Source organism: Drosophila serrata, unplaced genomic scaffold (assembly GCF_035046125.1).
Source record: "Drosophila serrata isolate PLE 108 unplaced genomic scaffold, ASM3504612v1 contig_240, whole genome shotgun sequence".
Taxonomy (NCBI): domain Eukaryota; kingdom Metazoa; phylum Arthropoda; class Insecta; order Diptera; family Drosophilidae; genus Drosophila; species Drosophila serrata.
In genome coordinates, this window is record NW_028257138.1 from 7,542,114 (window position 1) to 7,563,195 (window position 21,082).

Consider the following 21,082-nt stretch of genomic DNA (forward strand, 5'->3'; position numbering starts at 1 on the left):
ATTAAAATTGTCAAAAATTGGCAAAAAATTCAATTTTCTAAAATTAAAAACTGAGTATCCAGATTTATTAGCCCAATAAAAACTAGCATAGGAACGCTTTCCGAATTGAAATCAATGCATTTTTGGCTTAGTTACGGGCTGTTTTCAATTTGATTTTTAGGAAAAATTGGCATAAAAATATAAAAAATACCTACTCAAAGAATGGGATTATAATTTTAGTCATTTCCATTTACAAACATTTTTCTTTGAGTATGCAGATTTGTTAACGTGATAAAAACTAGCACGGGACAGCTTGCCGAATTAAAATAAACCCTTTTTTCGCTTTGCTATGAATTTTTTAAAATTTGATTTTTAGCACAAATTGGCGTAAAATAGATAAAATATGGTATTATAACTTTAGTCCGAAGCTTGTAAAGCAGTGAAGGAGTCATTTCCGACCCTATAAATCATATATATTCTTGATCAGCATCAACAGCTGAATCGATCTAGGCATGTCTGGAAGAAATCGAACATTTTAAAAATATTTCCATTTTTGCAAAAAATGATAAGGGGTTACATCATTAAAATTGTCAAAAATTGGCAAAAAATTCAATTTTCTAACTGAGTATGCAGATTTATTAGCCCAATAAAAACTAGCATAGGAACGCTTTCCGAATTGAAATCAATGCATTTTTGGCTTAGTTACGGGCTGTTTTCAATTTGATTTTTAGGAAAAATTGGCATAAAAATATAAAAAATACCTACTCAAAGAATGGGATTATAATTTTAGTCATTTCCATTTACAAACATTTTTCTTTGAGTATGCAGATTTGTTAACGTGATAAAAACTAGCACGGAACAGCTTTCCGAATTAAAATAAACCCTTGTTTCGCTTTGCTATGAATTTTTTAAAATTTGATTTTTAGCAAAAATTGGCGTAAAATAGATAAAATATGGTATTATAACTTTAGTCCGAAGCTTGTAAAGCAGTGAAGGAGTCATTTCCGACCCTATAAATCATATATATTCTTGATCAGCATCAACAGCTGAATCGATCTAGGCATGTCTGGAAAAAATCGAACATTTTAAAAATATTTCCATTTTTGCAAAAAATGATAAGGGGTTACATCATTAAAATTGTCAAAAATTGGCAAAAAATTCAATTTTCTAAAATTAAAAACTGAGTATGCAGATTTATTAGCCCAATAAAAACTAGCATAGGAACGCTTTCCGAATTGAAATGAATGCATTTTTGGCGTAGTTACGGGCTTTTTTCAATTTGATTTTTAGGAAAAATTGGCATAAAAATATAAAAAATACCTACTCAAAGAATGGGATTATAATTTTAGTCATTTCCATTTACAAACATTTTTCTTTGAGTATGCAGATTTGTTAACGTGATAAAAACTAGCACGGAACAGCTTTCCGAATTAAAATAAACCCTTGTTTCGCTTTGCTATGAATTTTTTAAAATTTGATTTTTAGCAAAAATTGGCGTAAAAATAGATAAAATATGGTATTATAACTTTAGTCCGAAGCTTGTAAAGCAGTGAAGGAGTCATTTCCGACCCTATAAATCATATATATTCTTGATCAGCATCAACAGCTGAATCGATCTAGGCATGTCTGGAAAAAATCGAACATTTTAAAAATATTTCCATTTTTGCAAAAAATGATAAGGGGTTACATCATTAAAATTGTCAAAAATTGGCAAAAAATTCAATTTTCTAAAATTAAAAACTGAGTATGCAGATTTATTAGCCCAATAAAAACTAGCATAGGAACGCTTTCCGAATTGAAATCAATGCATTTTTGGCTTAGTTACGGGCTGTTTTCAATTTGATTTTTAGGAAAAATTGGCATAAAAATATAAAAAATACCAACTCAAAGAATGGGATTATAATTTTAGTCATTTCCATTTACAAACATTTTTCTTTGAGTATGCAGATTTGTTAACGTGATAAAAACTAGCACGGGACAGCTTGCCGAATTAAAATAAACCCTTTTTTCGCTTTGCTATGAATTTTTTAAAATTTGATTTTTAGCAAAAATTGGCGTAAAATAGATAAAATATGGTATTATAACTTTAGTCCGAAGCTTGTAAAGCAGTGAAGGAGTCATTTCCGACCCTATAAATCATATATATTCTTGATCAGCATCAACAGCTGAATCGATCTAGGCATGTCTGGAAGAAATCGAACATTTTAAAAATATTTCCATTTTTGCAAAAAATGATAAGGGGTTACATCATTAAAATTGTCAAAAATTGGCAAAAAATTCAATTTTCTAAAATTAAAAACTGAGTATGCAGATTTATTAGCCCAATAAAAACTAGCATAGGAACGCTTTCCGAATTGAAATGAATGCATTTTTGGCGTAGTTACGGGCTTTTTTCAATTTGATTTTTAGGAAAAATTGGCATAAAAATATAAAAAATACCTACTCAAAGAATGGGATTATAATTTTAGTCATTTCCATTTACAAACATTTTTCTTTGAGTATGCAGATTTGTTAACGTGATAAAAACTAGCACGGAACAGCTTTCCGAATTAAAATAAACCCTTTTTTCGCTTTGCTATGAATTTTTTAAAATTTGATTTTTAGCAAAAATTGGCGTAAAATAGATAAAATATGGTATTATAACTTTAGTCCGAAGCTTGTAAAGCAGTGAAGGAGTCATTTCCGACCCTATAAATCATATATATTCTTGATCAGCATCAACAGCTGAATCGATCTAGGCATGTCTGGAAGAAATCGAACATTTTAAAAATATTTCCATTTTTGCAAAAAATGATAAGGGGTTACATCATTAAAATTGTCAAAAATTGGCAAAAAATTCAATTTTCTAACTGAGTATGCAGATTTATTAGCCCAATAAAAACTAGCATAGGAACGCTTTCCGAATTGAAATCAATGCATTTTTGGCGTAGTTACGGGCTTTTTTCAATTTGATTTTTAGGAAAAATTGGCATAAAAATATAAAAAATACCTACTCAAAGAATGGGATTATAATTTTAGTCATTTCCATTTACAAACATTTTTCTTTGAGTATGCAGATTTGTTAACGTGATAAAAACTAGCACGGGACAGCTTGCCGAATTAAAATAAACCCTTTTTTCGCTTTGCTATGAATTTTTTAAAATTTGATTTTTAGCACAAATTGGCGTAAAATAGATAAAATATGGTATTATAACTTTAGTCCGAAGCTTGTAAAGCAGTGAAGGAGTCATTTCCGACCCTATAAATCATATATATTCTTGATCAGCATCAACAGCTGAATCGATCTAGGCATGTCTGGAAGAAATCGAACATTTTAAAAATATTTCCATTTTTGCAAAAAATGATAAGGGGTTACATCATTAAAATTGTCAAAAATTGGCAAAAAATTCAATTTTCTAAAATTAAAAACTGAGTATGCAGATTTATTAGCCCAATAAAAACTAGCATAGGAACGCTTTCCGAATTGAAATGAATGCATTTTTGGCGTAGTTACGGGCTTTTTTCAATTTGATTTTTAGGAAAAATTGGCATAAAAATATAAAAAATACCTACTCAAAGAATGGGATTATAATTTTAGTCATTTCCATTTACAAACATTTTTCTTTGAGTATGCAGATTTGTTAACGTGATAAAAACTAGCACGGAACAGCTTTCCGAATTAAAATAAACCCTTTTTTCGCTTTGCTATGAATTTTTTAAAATTTGATTTTTAGCAAAAATTGGCGTAAAATAGATAAAATATGGTATTATAACTTTAGTCCGAAGCTTGTAAAGCAGTGAAGGAGTCATTTCCGACCCTATAAATCATATATATTCTTGATCAGCATCAACAGCTGAATCGATCTAGGCATGTCTGGAAGAAATCGAACATTTTAAAAATATTTCCATTTTTGCAAAAAATGATAAGGGGTTACATCATTAAAATTGTCAAAAATTGGCAAAAAATTCAATTTTCTAACTGAGTATGCAGATTTATTAGCCCAATAAAAACTAGCATAGGAACGCTTTCCGAATTGAAATCAATGCATTTTTGGCGTAGTTACGGGCTTTTTTCAATTTGATTTTTAGGAAAAATTGGCATAAAAATATAAAAAATACCTACTCAAAGAATGGGATTATAATTTTAGTCATTTCCATTTACAAACATTTTTCTTTGAGTATGCAGATTTGTTAACGTGATAAAAACTAGCACGGGACAGCTTGCCGAATTAAAATAAACCCTTTTTTCGCTTTGCTATGAATTTTTTAAAATTTGATTTTTAGCACAAATTGGCGTAAAATAGATAAAATATGGTATTATAACTTTAGTCCGAAGCTTGTAAAGCAGTGAAGGAGTCATTTCCGACCCTATAAATCATATATATTCTTGATCAGCATCAACAGCTGAATCGATCTATGCATGTCTGGAAGAAATCGAACATTTTAAAAATATTTCCATTTTTGCAAAAAATGATAAGGGGTTACATCATTAAAATTGTCAAAAATTGGCAAAAAATTCAATTTTCTAAAATTAAAAACTGAGTATGCAGATTTATTAGCCCAATAAAACTAGCATAGGAACGCTTTCCGAATTGACATCAATGCATTTTTGGCTTAGTTACAGGCTTTTTTCAATTTGATTTTTAGGAAAAATTGGCATAAAAATATAAAAAATACCTACTCAAAGAATGGGATTATAATTTTAGTCATTTCCATTTACAAACATTTTTCTTTGAGTATGCAAATTTGTTAACGTGATAAAAACTAGCACGGAACAGCTTTCCGAATTAAAATAAACCCTTTTTTCGCTTTGCTATGAATTTTTTAAAATTTGATTTTTAGCAAAAATTGGCGTAAAATAGATAAAATATGGTATTATAACTTTAGTCCGAAGCTTGTAAAGCAGTGAAGGAGTCATTTCCGACCCTATAAATCATATATATTCTTGATCAGCATCAACAGCTGAATCGATCTAGGCATGTCTGGAAGAAATCGAACATTTTAAAAATATTTCCATTTTTGCAAAAACTGATAAGGGGTTACATCATTAAAATTGTCAAAAATTGGCAAAAAATTCAATTTTCTAAAATTAAAAACTGAGTATGCAGATTTATTAGCCCAATAAAAACTAGCATAGGAACGCTTTCCGAATTGAAATCAATGCATTTTTGGCTTAGTTACGAGTTACGAGTCAATTTGATTTTTAGGAAAAATTGGCATAAAAATATAGATTCAGTGAATGCTTATATGTTAAGCTTTGTTATGATGGTTTCCTAATTAGATCCTATAATTTAATTGCAAACTGAAAGGATATATTAACGTTGGATGGCAAATGTTATTTTTCTTTCTTATGTTATTTATACATTCCTACTCCACAAAACGCTCATTTAAGTCTCTCAGCTTTATTTATTTATTTTTACACTAACACTACACGCTTGACACTATTTTTTTTGTTATTGTTTTGCTAAAATGTTATTTTATAAATGTGTTTAGGTCTGCTGTATATTGTATATATACTTACCTGATAGCTCCTGTTTATAGCCTGGTATACCGAAGAAATCAACCGTATCTAATTATACCCAAAGTAAACAAATAAAATTTACTCATACATATTTTATTCATTTATTCCAACCACAAACAACAAGTAGTTATATATTTACAAGATGATTATTATTGCACAGGAATATGTGTTGAGCTTGCAGCCTCTGTGACGCCTTTGGGAATTCAACGGAAGTCCTCCCAAGTCCTAGACCTGCACCTGCTGCTTCTCCGCCTTGAGTCGCTGCTTCTCCTTGAGCAGGGCATAGCATTCGGGGACCTTGTTGTAGAAGTCACACAGCTTGGACTCCGAGTTGAAGGCCAGATACTTGCCGCAATTGTAGAGACGCGGATGTCCATTGACGCACACAAAGTACTTCTTGCAGGTCTGCGGGTGACGGTAGTAACGAAGCTCTCCCTCCGGACTGACATCCACTTCGGGAGCAATGCCATCGACGGGATCAGCAGCAGGACAGTTGAAGCCCAAGAAGGCCTCGGCATTGCAATTGGCCACAAGATCTGGCCAATCGCATTGATAGGTCTCCTCATTGAAGGCCAATCCCTCAGGGCACTTGGTCAGACTGGCCACACCATGGGCACAGTTGCGATAGACTCCGCACTTGGTCTCATCTCCATTGGGATAGAAACCAAACTGGCGAGGACACTCGTCCGTGCCATTAGCAGGCTGCAGACGTGCCCTTTCCTTGCAGGTGGAATACGGGGCGTATGTGCATTCTCCGGTGGCCTTGGTCCGCTGATGGAAAAGCAGACCATCGGGACACAGTTTGGCCACCGGGACATCATCCTGGCATTCTGTATAGGCATCGCATTGATCGCCAGAGGCGAATCTTCCATTGGGAGTGGGGCACTCGGGTGAGGCAAGAACTGTAATTATAAAGAATTCAGGGGTTAAAATTGTAGGATATTGTTTCATAAAGAATAACCCAACCCCCTAGTATAACATATTCTATAGTTTCCTTTTTGTTTCAACGATTTTTTGTTTATTATTTGTGACAAGCAATCAATTTTTGCCAAGATCTTTAACTACAGACTAGAAAACTCGAGCAACCTGTTGCCTATATAAATGTCTATATATATGGCATGTTCTTGGTTATTTAGTTCGTGGGACTCAGTTCCTCTTGGCATGCTGACGGGCAGCCTTGATCTGGGCACCCTTCTCTCTAATGGCACTGCTGCAGTTGGGCACATTGTCAATATCATCGCATTGCTTCAGCTCCTGATTAAAGGCCTGATCCTCGCCACAACCAATGCGACGTGGTCGTCCCTCAATGCAGATGAAGTAAACCTGGCAATTGTCCTGCGAGGGATGGAAGGTATAGTCCTCCTCCTGCTCGCCCAGCAACTCTGATTTAGGAGCAGGAGCCGGGCAGCTGAAGCCCAGGAAAGCCTCGGCATCGCAATCCTCGACCTGATCGGGCCAATCGCACTTGTAGGTGGCCGGATTCCAGGCCAGACCCTCGGGGCAGTCGAAGACGAATCCTTTTCCGGCAGCACAGTTCATGAACTGACCGCAGTGGCTAGAGTCACCCATGCGATAGTAACCAAACTGATGGGGGCAATCCTCCGTGGGCTGGGCAGCCTGCAGACGGGCCTGACCCTGGGTGCACTCCACATCGATGGGATAGCCGCAGGGATAACCGGTGGACTTCTCATTGTACAGCAGACCATCGGGACAGAGCTTCTCCTCGGCCACACCATTCTTGCACTCGATGTAGGCATCGCAGGATCCAGAGACAGGAGCAGTTCCATTGGCCTCACGGCATGCACCACCTGCTGCGGCGGCTGTAAGATACAACAGATGATGGTTAATGCGGCTTAATCGGAGGCGAGGATGACGAGCTTACCTCTAATGATTTATATGATGAGACTGCCTTTATTTTCGTTATCTATTCGATATATTTTTGCATTTAACTGTGAGAGGGTTGGCTGGTCGTGGGGCAACACCCAACATGACAATGGCTCTCCTCTCGTTATTACAGACGCGGCTCTTGAATCTTTAAATGAATCGCACGGTTCACACCCCGATTGTTGAACCCATGCGAATTGTACGCGAAATGTTAATTACGTTTTTAGTGCTTTTAATGGGATTACTACAAACTATGATTACTAGTGCCGGGGATTTGTTTATTTTTGTGCTTCTTATGAATAATAATACTAATTGAATGAGGGGTTTTTTGTGTGCTTAATTGTAGTATTAAAGAGGAAGTAGTATTTTAAGTTAATTAAATATTATATCTACATAATTTGATACATGTTATTTAAGTTGTACTGATCTTAGGATCTCTAGGTTTTGGTGCAAAAACTTAGCCTTAAGATAAAGGAACTGTATTATAATTTTAGTCAGAACCTTGTAAAAAAATGGTCATATAAAAACATAGATTTATGTGCTTTATAATGCCCAGTATTATATTATTTTATATTTCCTTTAGGAATATTCCAACCAATTCATACTATCCCCTATTTCCTTTAATTTATATTTTTGTGATTGCTATTTTATTTACAATGACTCTGTAGTAAACTAATCAGAGTAATAGTCTGATTATAAATGTATATTCCAAAATATTTTCCCATGCATTTACATAGCTCTAATATTGCACACAAACTCGTAAATTCTTCACAACTTCCAGCATCTTCTGCTGCTGCTAAAGATGTTGAAGATGTTGAACTGAATTCAAAGAGCTTCCCCTAAAAGAAAAAAAACACTAAGAGGCTCTTAAAGGTCACAACAACCGGCTGTGCACGCATTGAGATCGATGATGATGTGTCGCCTCTGGCTCTGCTCCGTCCCCCCTTTAACATGTCTGACCGCTATCCGCCGGATAAACCCGTTTCTTGGCCACCGAATCAAACAATGCGACATCCAAAGGTTATGCAATATTGATTTTTGTTTCTCCCTCACAGCCTCCGAAGCGTGTGAATTAAATTTTGGGAAATTACTGCATGGCCTGACCTTGAAATATTCAAAGAAATGTCAGAGGGAGGTACTTCTTTACAACTTTAGTGATTCGTTTTCCATTCCGCATTACTTACGAGCAATGCTCTTTCGCATTCGTGAGATTTCCTGGTATTGTGGGGAAATATTTTTGTGAACTGGATGAATATAGCACAATCTCCCAACTGAAAGTTGCCTAATGGCACAATGACGTTGCTCGATCGAGTGCGCTATGTGTGTAATTGAAGATTATGTAAAATAAGTGTGGGAATATATCGGTGTCATTGATGTCATTGTGGGGTTTCTATTCTCCAAGTGGGTGCAGTGTCTACCTTTAATTTTAAAAGCGGCGCCTAACTCAGGTGTAATTAAAGTCTATCAATTAAACTGGTCATTGAAAGGTCTAGACTTTATATTATGGATTTTATATCCCAAAGCTTTTAAGGTTTAATAATGTTATGCCTAACTTTTAATAGAGTCAACAGCTCAAATTGGTCTTAAAGTTGATAATTTATTACTTCACATCTCTAAATATTCACACTTGAAATAAATAAACCTGTTAAGTAGGTTTATTGCTCAATTTTACACTGTTTTTTGCCAGCAAATACTATATATTTTTGTCACCCCTTGGCATTTCTACACAACTTATATATTATTGCTCCACAACCGTTTTGAATGTGCAAAAGTTTGTGACCAAAGTCTTTTGTTATTGTATAATTTATATAAGGTACTAACCCATTGAGCCAAACATGGCTAGACACAGGAAAGCACTGATAAATGTTTTGGCCATTTTGAGTGTGAGTGTGTATATATCCTTTTGATCCCTGTGGGCACTTAAATTCAAAATAAAGGAGAGCTGCTGACGCGATGCTCTGCCAACGAGCTGACAATTTCGACTGTTTTGCGCTAGAAACGCAACGCAGATATTAACTGGTAAAATGGCAAGCGACAGACTCAGCCGAAGCTTCCACAAGATGAGCTGAGACGAGGCCCGGGAGCTTGTCTCTGATCTTCCTCAAGCGGTTTTTTTTGGATGGATTCGCAACAGCTTTTGCCTCCGTCTCAGACTCAGTCTCAGTCTCAGTCTCAGCCTTAGTCTCCACTGCAATAAAAGCAAACATGTCAATAAATAACGAAGCCAGATCAGATGGCATAAATTTCAGTGGAAAAAAAGCTTCAGATGAGTCAGTTGAAGAGCCCAGCAAGTTCTGCTCTCGGTTTCTCAGCTAGCAACTGTCTTAAATATTAATCAAAAGTAACTAAAGTTGTATTTAATTTATGTTAATATGGCAGCCACTTTTTTTCGATTTGCATATTTCGCACTTTTGTTTTCGTCGAACGAAAAAAAATCACCAAAATCAAAAGAAACCAGAAAATCCAACTTAAAGTCAAGGCCGACTGCGCCCCTGAGGGAGGCCGTACCAATCACGACAAATCTGACAATGATCTTGGTTTTAGGATTTTCAAAAGAACTCAAAAAGCGTGTTTGAATACCTTAAATTAAGTAATGACGAAAGATGCAGCAAATGTCATGAGCTGGAAAAACAGGTATATTACTTCTTTATTTTTTTTGGCAAAATTCTTGGCTTACGCAAATGTTTATCATTTAATCAGCGTATCTTTGATAGATAAATACACGTTTCTGTTTCATTTTTAAATTAGTTCTCTTTATTTTGACATTTTTATATGTATACTTCCATCAGTTGTCTTCGTTTTTAATTTATTATTTCTTTTTGTGTTTGTGTAGCTTTTCCTTAGATTTTAGCTAGTAGTCCATGCTCAGCAGATTTGCACTTAACTCTTACAAAAAATATACATACATGTACGTATATATCTATAGACATATGTATGCGTATTTTCGTATTTGAAAAATATATATTTATATATATCCACTATATATGTCGAAATGCTGCGATCAAAGACAAAGGATAAACTAAGGACTAAGAACTAAAAGGAATTAAACAATTGGCAGGCTGGGCATCCTCATCATTAAGAAGACTCATTAAGTAGGAATACAAATACTTCAACTGACAGCGACTCGAAGATAGGTATATATATAAAAAATAAACCACTTTGATTTACTATCTATGTACAAATATATAGTTTAATACATTATTCCGTTCCGTTTATGTACATACAAAAATATGCTCTCTTGCAAACACAAAACGACGTTGCCAATTTGAAAAAGGGAAACTCGGGATCCAGCTGGGGTTCATATAAATATTTCAATTCTCATATTTTATATTTCATAATACATATATCATATTCCATATTCTTCGTTTTGTCTAAGGCACTTTTACACTTTATAATTCATACAAATGTACTTCAAATTGTTTATTCTATTCGTGTTTTTGTTATTCCTGCTCTTGGCTACTCTGCTGTAACAACTTTATTTTAGGTTTAGGTTTAGTGATATTTAAGTCTTACTAGGTGAAAGTATAAAGTCAAGGTTCTACGTAAATTTGTTGAGCGAATAAAACTAACTAAGAGTTGGATCAGCCGAAAGGGGGGTTTCTAGCTAAACCAAACCCCATGACAAATAAATACAAATACACCAATTGCTGTGTTGCATGTTGTTCCCAAGTCAATTTTTGTTTTGTGTTTCTGTTTGTGTGTTTAATGTTCAACAACATACGCAAAATCTGCTGTTTCTCAGCTAAGTACTATTCCTAAAACTCGCTTAAACACTACGCTCATACTATATATATATTTATATATCGATAAGGCCTACTCAACAAAAACCTTCAGCATTTCACTCCTCGGAACCGAATCGCGGATTCGATTTCACAAATATGTTTTTAACATTTATATGTGCACAAGTCTGACTTAATATCCAATAACACTAATAAAAAACATATACAAAACTAATGTTACGGTTAGGTTTAATGCATACGGGTCTCTGCCTCTTACTCCTTACTAATTAGGTTTAACATCTCCAAACTCTGCCTTCGCTTTACTAGTACAAATATCACGGTTTACTTGCGTCTCCTGTTTTTTTAGTTTCATCGAAATCGCAAGTTTCATTTGCCATAATTGCTTTGCCTGAACAAATCAATTCTCAGAGTGTTGTGTGTGTATAAATTGTAATATTAATTGTGGTTTTTTGTTGTTTGTCGGTTGAAACATGTCTTTAGCCTTCTAATTGTATCATTAACTCTATTACGATTTAACTCTCAAAGTCTATGTAATACGTAGCAATTCAACGCGCTTCCCCCCCAAGTCGAAACTTGTTGTTTTGGCCCGGCAAAAAGGTCTAGTCTACGTTTTGGTCTCTGCAGTAAGTCTACATTGCCCAAGGAAAGGAGTGTGTGTGTGTTTTAAACTATGGCAAATATGAAAACACATTAAAATGGTTAGACTCGGTTTGAGTATTTCGATAAGCAAAAGCATATAAAAACCAACAGATTCAACTCTCGTGAATGGATGTGTATGGAAAGAGAATTCAGCTAACTAAACGATAAACTTAATTTAATGGCTAGGACTAAAAGTAACTGATAATGACTGCCTATGAGTAGTGGAAACTCGGCTCAACACTCGAGAGCCGAGAGCAGAGGAAGGGAAGTAGTGACTTCAAGTTGTCAAAATCATTTGTGTGTTTGATGTATATAATATTTACAGGAAGCTTTTGGAAGTAGTTTCCATCTTGAGTTGGAGAAAGCCTCCTCTTCTAACTACGTCAATGGGAATATCCTGACCAACAGCAGGTCTACCTGACGACGTCACACACACTCATAACCTGATCGCTATCGCGCTAAGCCTAACTAGCTACGTAAGGCTCTATTTAAACCTAGGGCTAAGCTAACTCTCTCTCTATCTTTAGCTAATCGTAAAACACACACACTTGCAGTGCGCATCCAATGCCATTGAGGTGTTCCCTTCGATCTATAGCATTGCAAATAGTAATAGTGTTGTTGGTTGTAGTCTTTTCGCCTGCGCCAAGTCCAAGTCATCTGGCTGAGCTCAGCTCGGTCTCAGAATTAGTTACTATATCGCACAGCCCTTGCGCATGCCGTACATGATCTTAAGCTCCGGATAGATGATCTTTCGTATCAGTTGATTCGTTTTCCCCGAGAGCATGGCCCGCCGGTTGTCCTTTTTCAGCACTTTGATGCCAGGCTTGTGCACGAGGAAGGCATTGTCCAGTATATGGAACTCGTAGTCCAAAACGCACAGAGCATAGCCCTAGAAAAAGAAGTTACAAAGTTAACCAATGTTTGCATTTATTGAAGCGTAGACTAACCTGTGGCATCTTGTCGCTTTTGCCCTCCCAACTGAGCCGCTCATCGTAATGCGGATCTGCATGTGTGCCAATATAGATGGGCTCCCAGTGGACATAGTAACCCGTTCGCTTGCCTGTGGAGAGGGAGTATATAGCTTTAGATTTTTGATTTCATTCAGGGAATACGCTAAATACCTATGTGAAACACGCTCAGCTCGTCCGTTTCATTGGCAGACATCCATTCCTTGGACTTGGGCACTCCATGGCAGCTGGCACAGACTCGCTTGTGAAAGGGTATGGCCTTGCCGCTGCGCAGGAACTCCTGCAGCTCGGTTTTGTCATGCGGCACAGGTGAGTTCTCCTCCACCTCGAAGATGGCCAAAGGAAATACTCTAAAAAATAGGATAATGTTTAGTTAGGAATCTATATAGTAAAGATAACAAGATGTACCTGGGCGCCTTGCGTCGCAAATACTGCTCATTGCGGGCTATCATCTCCAGGAATTTCTTGACCAGACCAGGATTGGGATACAGCTCAATGTCGGAGGCCAGTATAAAGTGGGTTAGCGCCGCATCGCGAGCTATGTTACGTCCCACATTGACTGGATACAGCAGCTTCTTCTGCGCCTTGTACAGGTGACCCGAGCTGACATTAAAGTACGGAGCCGGCAGGGAGCAATTATAGCCGGTTTTGAAGACATCGTGAGGCTTGGGCACCGATTTGGGTATGTGCTTGGTGCCAAAGTAGATGTGGAAGGTGGTATAGGCCCTAACCAGGTGGCTGCCGGGAAGGCATTCACGCAGGTAACGGATGGAGTCCAGTGTGGGCTGAAAATCCGTGCCGGGAGCATGCATGGCAATGCTTACGGGGGCATTCCAGCGCTCCAGCAGCGGCACTAGATTGTCCAGAAAGGTGTAATCCGCATGCGTGGTGTACGTAATGGATTCGTGGCACTTGATTTCACCATGTTCTGCTCGGACATAGTTCTGGAGCACCCAGAAGTCGCCGCGTTGCAGCGTCTGCTGGTGATAGTCATGGTCGAAGCAGTTTATTAGCGAACGCACTCGCTCCTCTAGCTCCTTTTCGTCACCGGTGACAATGTAACCCTCCGCTTGGGTGTTGTTCACCTCGGCTGGGAGGCCTATGCCGCCGGCACCAATGTTGCCAATGACCTGAGAGGGATCACTGCCACCGTTGCCACTCTCATTGGCCACAGCTGGAGGAGCTGCGGCGGCGGCATCAGGAGCTTGAGCAGGTGCAGCCGCCGCCCCTGCAGCAGCCACTGGAGAATCGACAGCATTGACCTGTAGCTTCTCCTCCGATTCGAAGACCTCGCCAACCTGCTGAAAGTAAAAATGTTTTGTTAATTGTAACGTTTAAAGAAGCAAATTTGAAACTTACATTTGGGGGATTCTTGGGCGTCGGCTGTTGTTGCGCCTGCGACTGTTGCTGCACCTGTGACGCCGCTAGGGCTCCATTCACCTGCAGCATCGCCTGCACTGGCTGTTGATCCTGCAGCATGAATCCTCCGCCGTTTGTAAAGTTATTGCCACCGCCAATCATTAATTGGCTGCCTATATACAAGATTACCGCCACGTTGATGAGGATGCTGCATCGCAGCAACCAGTTTCGGCGGGTGAACATTTTCTGGCCCAAGGGCTCAAAACGCATGTTGTAGCTGCAATTAAAAAAATAAGGAAATTGATTAATTATACATTTATTTATTTATATATATAATATTTAAGGAAATTGGTTATTATTTGAGCCAGAAACTAGCTTGTAAGTAATTCATTTTTAAATTTAACACTTATTTTGCATTCTAAACGTTATCACAAAACGCGACACCTGGCGGCATAGTCCAACAACTCAAGTCTGCTAACATAACGATAGATGGCACTAGTTCACCAACTAAAGTTTTAGAGCTATTGAAGTCACATTTATAATAAAGAAAGGTTTATTCTTTATTTTATTTATATATTTTCTAGAATTATTGGGCAGCAAATTTTTGCAAATAAAAAGGGTTACAAATTGGCAAAAATTTAATTTTTTTTTTTAATTTTAAATTGAGTATGCACATTTATTAACCAAATAAAAACTAGCATAGGAAAGGTTTCCGAATTGAAATTAATGCATTTTTGGCTTTGTTATGATTTTTTAAAAATTAGATTTTCGCATACATTTTCATATTTCGAGTTTTCTTTCTTTCTTTTTTTTCTTTTTTCATATTTTCTTGTTTGCTTTAACTAGTCGTTAAACACTCATTGCCCTCAAATAATTGGGGCAAACTTTATTATCACAACCGGAACTATATAGTTTTATAGAACTACTTTATATCTTAATCAGTTTTAATCGGTTTAAATAATTTTAGAGCAGATATTTCATGCATAAAACACTCACTGGAATTTAAGCAGTTGAACACTTTTCAAACTTTTCATTAATAAGCTCTTAAATTGGTAAGTAATTCATTACTGTTATTATTTTAATTAATTTTTCTCTTCCGTTCGCAAAAAACAACATACACTTCCTTTTTGTAGAATTTAACAATTACTTAATGCAATAATTACTATGCTTTTATTTATCTTCTGATTTAAATTTGATTTAGAATCTGTATCTTAAGTTCTTGCCTTTTTGCAGACTCCATTTCCGAGCTGAAAGTCCAAAGTGTTGGACCCTTCGAGTGAGACTGTTTGAATTAGTAATTCTCTGGCTGATTTTCCCCTACATTTCGAGTAATATTTTTGTTCTATGTCTCCACTTACGTAGAGTGTTTGTTTGCATAGCGTTATCTAATTTCCATGATTAGTTATCATTTAGCGTAATTAACAAAATAAAATGTCGCACAGGAAGTGGCTGCTACGTACCTTCTCCACTGCAAATATATGTGTACATGTTTTTTTGTTTACCCCAGACGCAATTAAATTTTTTATTTTTATTTTTCGGTTGTTAAATGGCATTTAAAAATTACTAACCAGCACCCAACAACGAGGTGAGCTGGAGAACGGGTTTCGTCATAAATTTGCGTGCTGTCTCCCGGAATTAAAATTTTTGCAAAAGTGCAATGACTTTTGGCAGCGGAAAAATATCATTAGCATTAGTCAGAGGAGGCAGGGAATATATTAGGGAAATATTTCATATAAATATTCTGATTTACTGGGAGTATTTTAAAAACTATTTTTGCTTCTATCACCAACCCAATTTCCAGAGAAACTTTCCTCCATTTAAGGCTCAGGCATGAGTACGTAAACTTGTGTGCCAAATTTGTTTAAAAAATCATTTCAAGAATAATGTTTCCACGCACCAAGCATCTTTATAAAGCCTTTTGTTCGTGTCACTTCACATTTTCGCAGAGGTTCCAATTAGGTTGGAACCTCATCGAAGTGATCGTTAAGTGTACAGATCTTTTTTCTTATAAATACAAAATTCATGGGCAGCTTCTGGAGATGACGGATTCATTCATTAGCGAACTCAGCTCACCTTGGGGGTCCACACGAGCGCCGAATTTTCAAAACTATCCATTGGATTGGGCCGAGTTTGGGTTCATTGCACCATCGACAAGTGGATAGATGGATAGATGGATGGATGGATGTATGGATCGTATGATCCATCCATCCTAGAGGAGGGTAACAATAACAGCCACCGGTTTTGTGTGTTTCTAGGGCATTGCTGGATGATGAATTTGCATAGCCCCCAGCGGCACCAGCAATGGTGGCTCCAAGAGAAGTCCCCCAAGTAATAGTAATCCGCACTCCACGCACACAGGAAACTGTGTGTTCCCGCCAGGGAATAGCAACTACAACCACTTCTCTGGCTGAACAACTGAACACCGAAACAACCGGCGACCCACCGTCAAAAACAACAAACAGCATCACAATCTGCGGTCTGGCCGGCGGGCAATTTGATAAAAGCAGAAACAAGAATGAATGCTAAGGTTGCAAAAGTCTTGACCATGAAATACCCTTTACTTAGAGACCAGTAGTTCTTTTAACAGAAAGTCTAAGAGGGAAAGATCTTAGTTTGATATACAAACATTACATCTAATTTTAATATATATACACATATATTATTCATATGATTCAAAACCAGAAGGAAAGCTAACTTCGGGAAGCCAAAGTTTGTAATACTCTTGAAATTTGCAAATTGATCTGGAGACCGCATTTGAAATCACCATAACTCAGTCAAAAATCCATTCAATTCTATTCGGAATCCGTTCCAATGCAAGTTCTAGTAAAGTTAATAAACCTGCATACTCAATTTAAATTTTAGAAAATTGAATTTTTTGACAAATTTTGACAATTTTAATTGGGAATATTTTAAAAAATTTAGATTTCTTCCAGACTTGCCTAGATCGACTCAGCTGTTGATGCTGATCAAGAATATATATGATTTATAGGGTCGGGAATGACTCCTCCATTGTGTTTTAAGCTTCTGAATAAAAGGTTATTGAGGTTATTTATGTTTAACGTCGATGCTATTCCTACTATATATCAATTATTTGATATTATATATTATAATAATGATAAATTTCAAGACTACCCCTTGCCTTTTTCAATCCTAGGGTACAAAAAACCTAAAGCCCACTGGAGAAACACTGCTCGGCAACAAGTCTGGGCTTCAGTTCGCTTTTACGATCACATTTGGCATCATAATCGTGTCTACCAACTACAGCTTCGACGACTGACAGTTTGCTATGTTTTTATGATTTTTGTGGGTTCTTTTTCTATATCTATATATACTTTTTTTGTGTTTCGTCCCGGCTTTGTTTCTGATTTTGCTGGCTGAGGCGTGTGTGTTGGTTGTGTGACTTGTGGCGGCTATGGTGATTATGCAAAACAGAAAAGCTGAAAAGCAGTCTGACGTACAAAATTTGGAGCAAAACGTGAGAATTTTTACGAGTTTCCAATTTGCCAACTGAAATTGTGACAAACAAATAAATTAAGACGAAGTGCGACACACGTTTCGTTGGTAACAATGAGCTTGAAACCCACAATGAATGTGGGCAGCCAGCTACATCGAGATTAATCCGTTTTTGGGATCATTTTTTGACTATGAGATTAGGGGAACTATAGTATAATTGAGGATTTTAATTAAATATTTATAAATTCATTTAAAATGTTCTTATTCCTTAAAGTCTGAACCTAAAAATTAAACTCGATTTCAAGCTTATATGCTTACTTGGTTTTGGTATTGTTAAGAATCGAGTTACTTATTGACTTTTTGACTATTACAATCTTTTTGTTAGAGAGCTCCCATATCCATAGCCAAAGTGAAATAATAGCTTCCTATGCCATCCGGGTGCGACTTTTGCCTGGACTCACAGTCATTTGCCATTTGAGCAAACAATTTTGTGCTGCGTCTCATTTTACGACTTTTCTAGTCTACACTCGAAACTAAAATTAGCAAGTAATTGTAAATATTTATGGGATAGGTAACACTATAAGTTAAATAGTAAAAAACTTCACGTCTTGTTATATACTGAGGAGATATTTGTGGTTTTATCGATAAATCTTTATAATGATCTGTCATGCTAAAATCGAGTCTCAATGTATTATGTATTATTATGTATTTAGGAATAGATCAAGAATTAAATAAGGGATTAAATAAAGAGATTAAATCAAATCTCGACCTAAAATCAATTAACATTCATTACTAAGATAACAAATCTATTAACCCAAATAAATGGAAAACTTCTAGTAACACAATATTGTATTTTTTTCTTCTACAAATTTTGTTTTTAGATCCTCTTAATAAAAGTCTCTACATTTACCAAAATCTAGTTTAAATAATAATAAATTATGTTAGTTTTTAGTAAGATTTTTCTAAGCGTAACCTTAGCAATCGCAACTCCAAAACATGAACAGATGATGACGGAGGCGACTATGATGATGACGAAGATGATGGCGACGGTCAGGATGGCGATTCCATGGAGCGAAAAATCCATCGAAGAAATGCCAAACTGCAATTGACTTGCATGACCATAAAAATTAAGTTATATACACCAAGGAGAACGCTGCGGCTCGCAACTAGCAACTAAAGCGCAAAAATAAAGTCGGATGAAATTGCTGCTGTAATATATTTTAATAGCACAGAGAGCACAGAGCACCAAGCACAGTATGGCCGGAAAAGTCCGGACTACGATCTCGACCATACTCGTTAGTCCGTTCGGAGGCATCGTTTCGCTGGGTCGTTTGGTCAGTAACCAGTTACCGGTTACCATCGCCTGGCAACAGTGATGGAGCCAGAGTCAGAGTCAGAGTCTGAGGCTGACAAAACCAAAACTCCCTGGTCAAATTCGATGGCCCCAAAAGGTTCCCCCTACTCTCCCTCCACCGGCTGTTTGCCTTATTATGTCTAATTAGATTGCGCTGGCCCGTCGCTGAGTATTTCCAGCTGGTTTGGGAGCACAGAGCACAGAGCACCAAGTACCCAGAGCACAGAGCACCCAGTGACCAGTACCCGAGGACTGACTGAGGCACTGAGCAATGGAATGTCTTATTATTTTCCGTTTTCGTGTTTTGCCTCTTTCAAGAAAATTTCTTTGACGCCAGGGCCCCGGCGAAGAATCGTTTATGAAAACGTTGTTTGTTTCTTTGCCCTGCTCTACCTCTCGTATTTTTTCCTTGGTTATTTTTGGCGAGGAAGTTTATGAAGTGATTGGGCTAGCTGGCATCTGCTGGAGAGTGGGGTTAATTCGAGGCCCCATCGAATTGTGGGTGAGATTCAGTTCATTTGCAAAAGCTTTGCAAAACTGAACATCATTTATATTTAAAACTAGCTGGAACGATATATATTTGACTTTGGAAAGCCTTTTAAGGCAAAAAATCAATAATATAATCTGCATATTAAAAACCCATAATGAAAAGGCATTAATGGTAAAAGGAACTATCAGCTTAAACCTAATCCAATATTATACCATTATTGATTTGTCACAAAAATTGGCATATAAAACTATCGTTTAAAAAACGCGAGTATGTAGAGTTGAGCTAAGATCGGTTTCCAATTTGATCCTATAATTCAATTGCGAACTCCAAAAGTATCTAAGCTTCAGCTTCGAGAATTTAGTTTCCTCTCTTATTTTGTAATTCCTCCTTACTTTAAATACCTAAGTAGTTATAACTACAGCTTTTCTAGAATCTATGACATGGTCCCTTAACTCATTGCTATTATTTTAATATTTTTTAAGGTATTAAGTGTTAGAGAGACATTACCTCTCCCCTTGACTAATTACAAATAAATTACATTTAAATTGGCAATTTACTCGGGAAAAATCAACACAATACATGACATAAACGGAAGGTAGATACATATATGTACATATACAAGAACCACCCAGAGCGTGTTCAGTCAATAGATAAACAGATAATTATCGATAATTGCGCATTAATAAATTCCATCCAGGTGAAAGCCAAGTCAGATAGCCAAGAGTGGCAAGAGTTTTTTATGTGCATTTAATGATGATACCTTCGATGACCAAAATATAATAAGTTTCACTCAGAAGGAGGGACTCAAGGGACTCAAGATGAGTGGATACTCTACAGGCTGTCACCTGCGAAGTGATGAATGTCCAAAAATACCTGTCACGATGTGTTTGCCAAAGGAAGAAGATACACAAACATAGCCATAAAATATTCAATTTATATTAGTTCATTCCGTTGGACAGCGGAAACGACACCGAAATGAGTTATAGCCAAGGAAGGTGTTTTCTTTCTTTCCCTTTTTTTGCGGATATTAGAGACGCTCGATTCTGTGGTTAAGGTTCGTTGAGGGTTCCCTTTGCGGATTTTATGCCGCCTCGTAAAAAAAAACTCAACTTTCCTGCAAAATTTATCTCCCCTAACGGCACTCGGCCAAGAAACAAGACAGTGTTGTTTCATTAGCAATGCCAATTGGGTGCTAAAAATAGAGAGTTAAGGAATATCAAGCCAAAGATTAAACTACCGTACAGAACGTGCTTAAATTTTCTTGAATCTTAATTAGGCCCATCAATCTCCAGGTATCGCCAGTAGTAAAAATTTGTCCAAGTGATCGAACTGTGATGGCTTTAAGCCATAAATACTTTTTCTCATAGCAAATAGAGTTTTTTATAGAACAGGTATTTTAACAGCAAAACGCTAAACGTTAAAACATTAAGAAATGTTTATTTAAGACAGAACGGAACAATGTTTGTATTGGTTTTTAAATATCTTCAATTAGATATCTCTTTAATAACTTAGTTTCATTATTTTTTTAGTCATGTTTTAAGATATAATAAGACCAGGAAAGAATGGAAAACAAATCCAAGAAGGTATTGAGTTAAGTACAAAATACAAATTAGGTTCCTTATTATTCCTATGCTTTTTAATAATATTATTAAGTGCCTTTAAAGAGTACAACTATAAAGTTAGTATGTTTAATGTATCACAAAATTGTTCAATGTC

General features: G+C 36.5%; 2 protein-coding genes across 3 annotated transcripts; both read right to left on the bottom strand.

The window, feature by feature from the left end:
• Positions 1–5,556: 5,556 nt before the first annotated feature.
• On the bottom strand, positions 5,557–9,654 carry obst-E (obstructor-E). Of its 2 annotated transcripts, none has more exons than XM_020951310.2 (2): positions 9,185–9,654; positions 5,557–6,381 (listed from the first exon to the last, which is right to left on the bottom strand). In XM_020951310.2, the coding sequence occupies exons 1-2, from the start codon at positions 9,237–9,239 to the stop codon at positions 5,705–5,707; spliced, it is 732 nt and encodes a 243-aa protein (XP_020806969.2). In that variant the 5' UTR covers positions 9,240–9,654; the 3' UTR covers positions 5,557–5,704. The 2 variants fall into 2 exon arrangements, with proteins under 2 accessions (XP_020806969.2, XP_020806970.2); XM_020951311.2 differs by lacking the exon at positions 5,557–6,381 and adding an exon at positions 6,475–7,299 and having other exon boundaries at positions 9,185–9,559.
• Positions 9,655–10,094: 440 nt separating this feature from the next.
• Positions 10,095–14,343, bottom strand: LOC110183129 (beta-1,4-glucuronyltransferase 1). Its single transcript, XM_086831002.1, has 5 exons — positions 14,070–14,343; positions 13,119–14,011; positions 12,864–13,060; positions 12,690–12,802; positions 10,095–12,631 (listed from the first exon to the last, which is right to left on the bottom strand). The coding sequence occupies exons 1-5, from the start codon at positions 14,337–14,339 to the stop codon at positions 12,434–12,436; spliced, it is 1,671 nt and encodes a 556-aa protein (XP_086687128.1). The 5' UTR covers positions 14,340–14,343; the 3' UTR covers positions 10,095–12,433.
• Between the last annotated feature and the right edge of the window lie 6,739 nt (positions 14,344–21,082).

Excerpts from the sequence above, each read along its gene's own strand:
- obst-E (XM_020951310.2), bottom strand. The coding sequence starts at position 9,239 with ATGGCCAAAACATTTATCAGTGCTTTCCTGTGTCTAGCCATGTTTGGC. Across the intron at positions 6,382-9,184 it reads AGCCATGTTTGGCTCAATGG|TTCTTGCCTCACCCGAGTGC; the intron begins GTTAGTACCTTA and ends TTATAATTACAG.
- LOC110183129 (XM_086831002.1), bottom strand. The coding sequence starts at position 14,339 with ATGCGTTTTGAGCCCTTGGGCCAGAAAATGTTCACCCGCCGAAACTGG. Across the intron at positions 14,012-14,069 it reads CGCCCAAGAATCCCCCAAAT|CAGGTTGGCGAGGTCTTCGA; the intron begins GTAAGTTTCAAA and ends TTTTACTTTCAG. Across the intron at positions 12,803-12,863 it reads GCTGAGCGTGTTTCACATAG|GCAAGCGAACGGGTTACTAT; the intron begins GTATTTAGCGTA and ends CCCTCTCCACAG.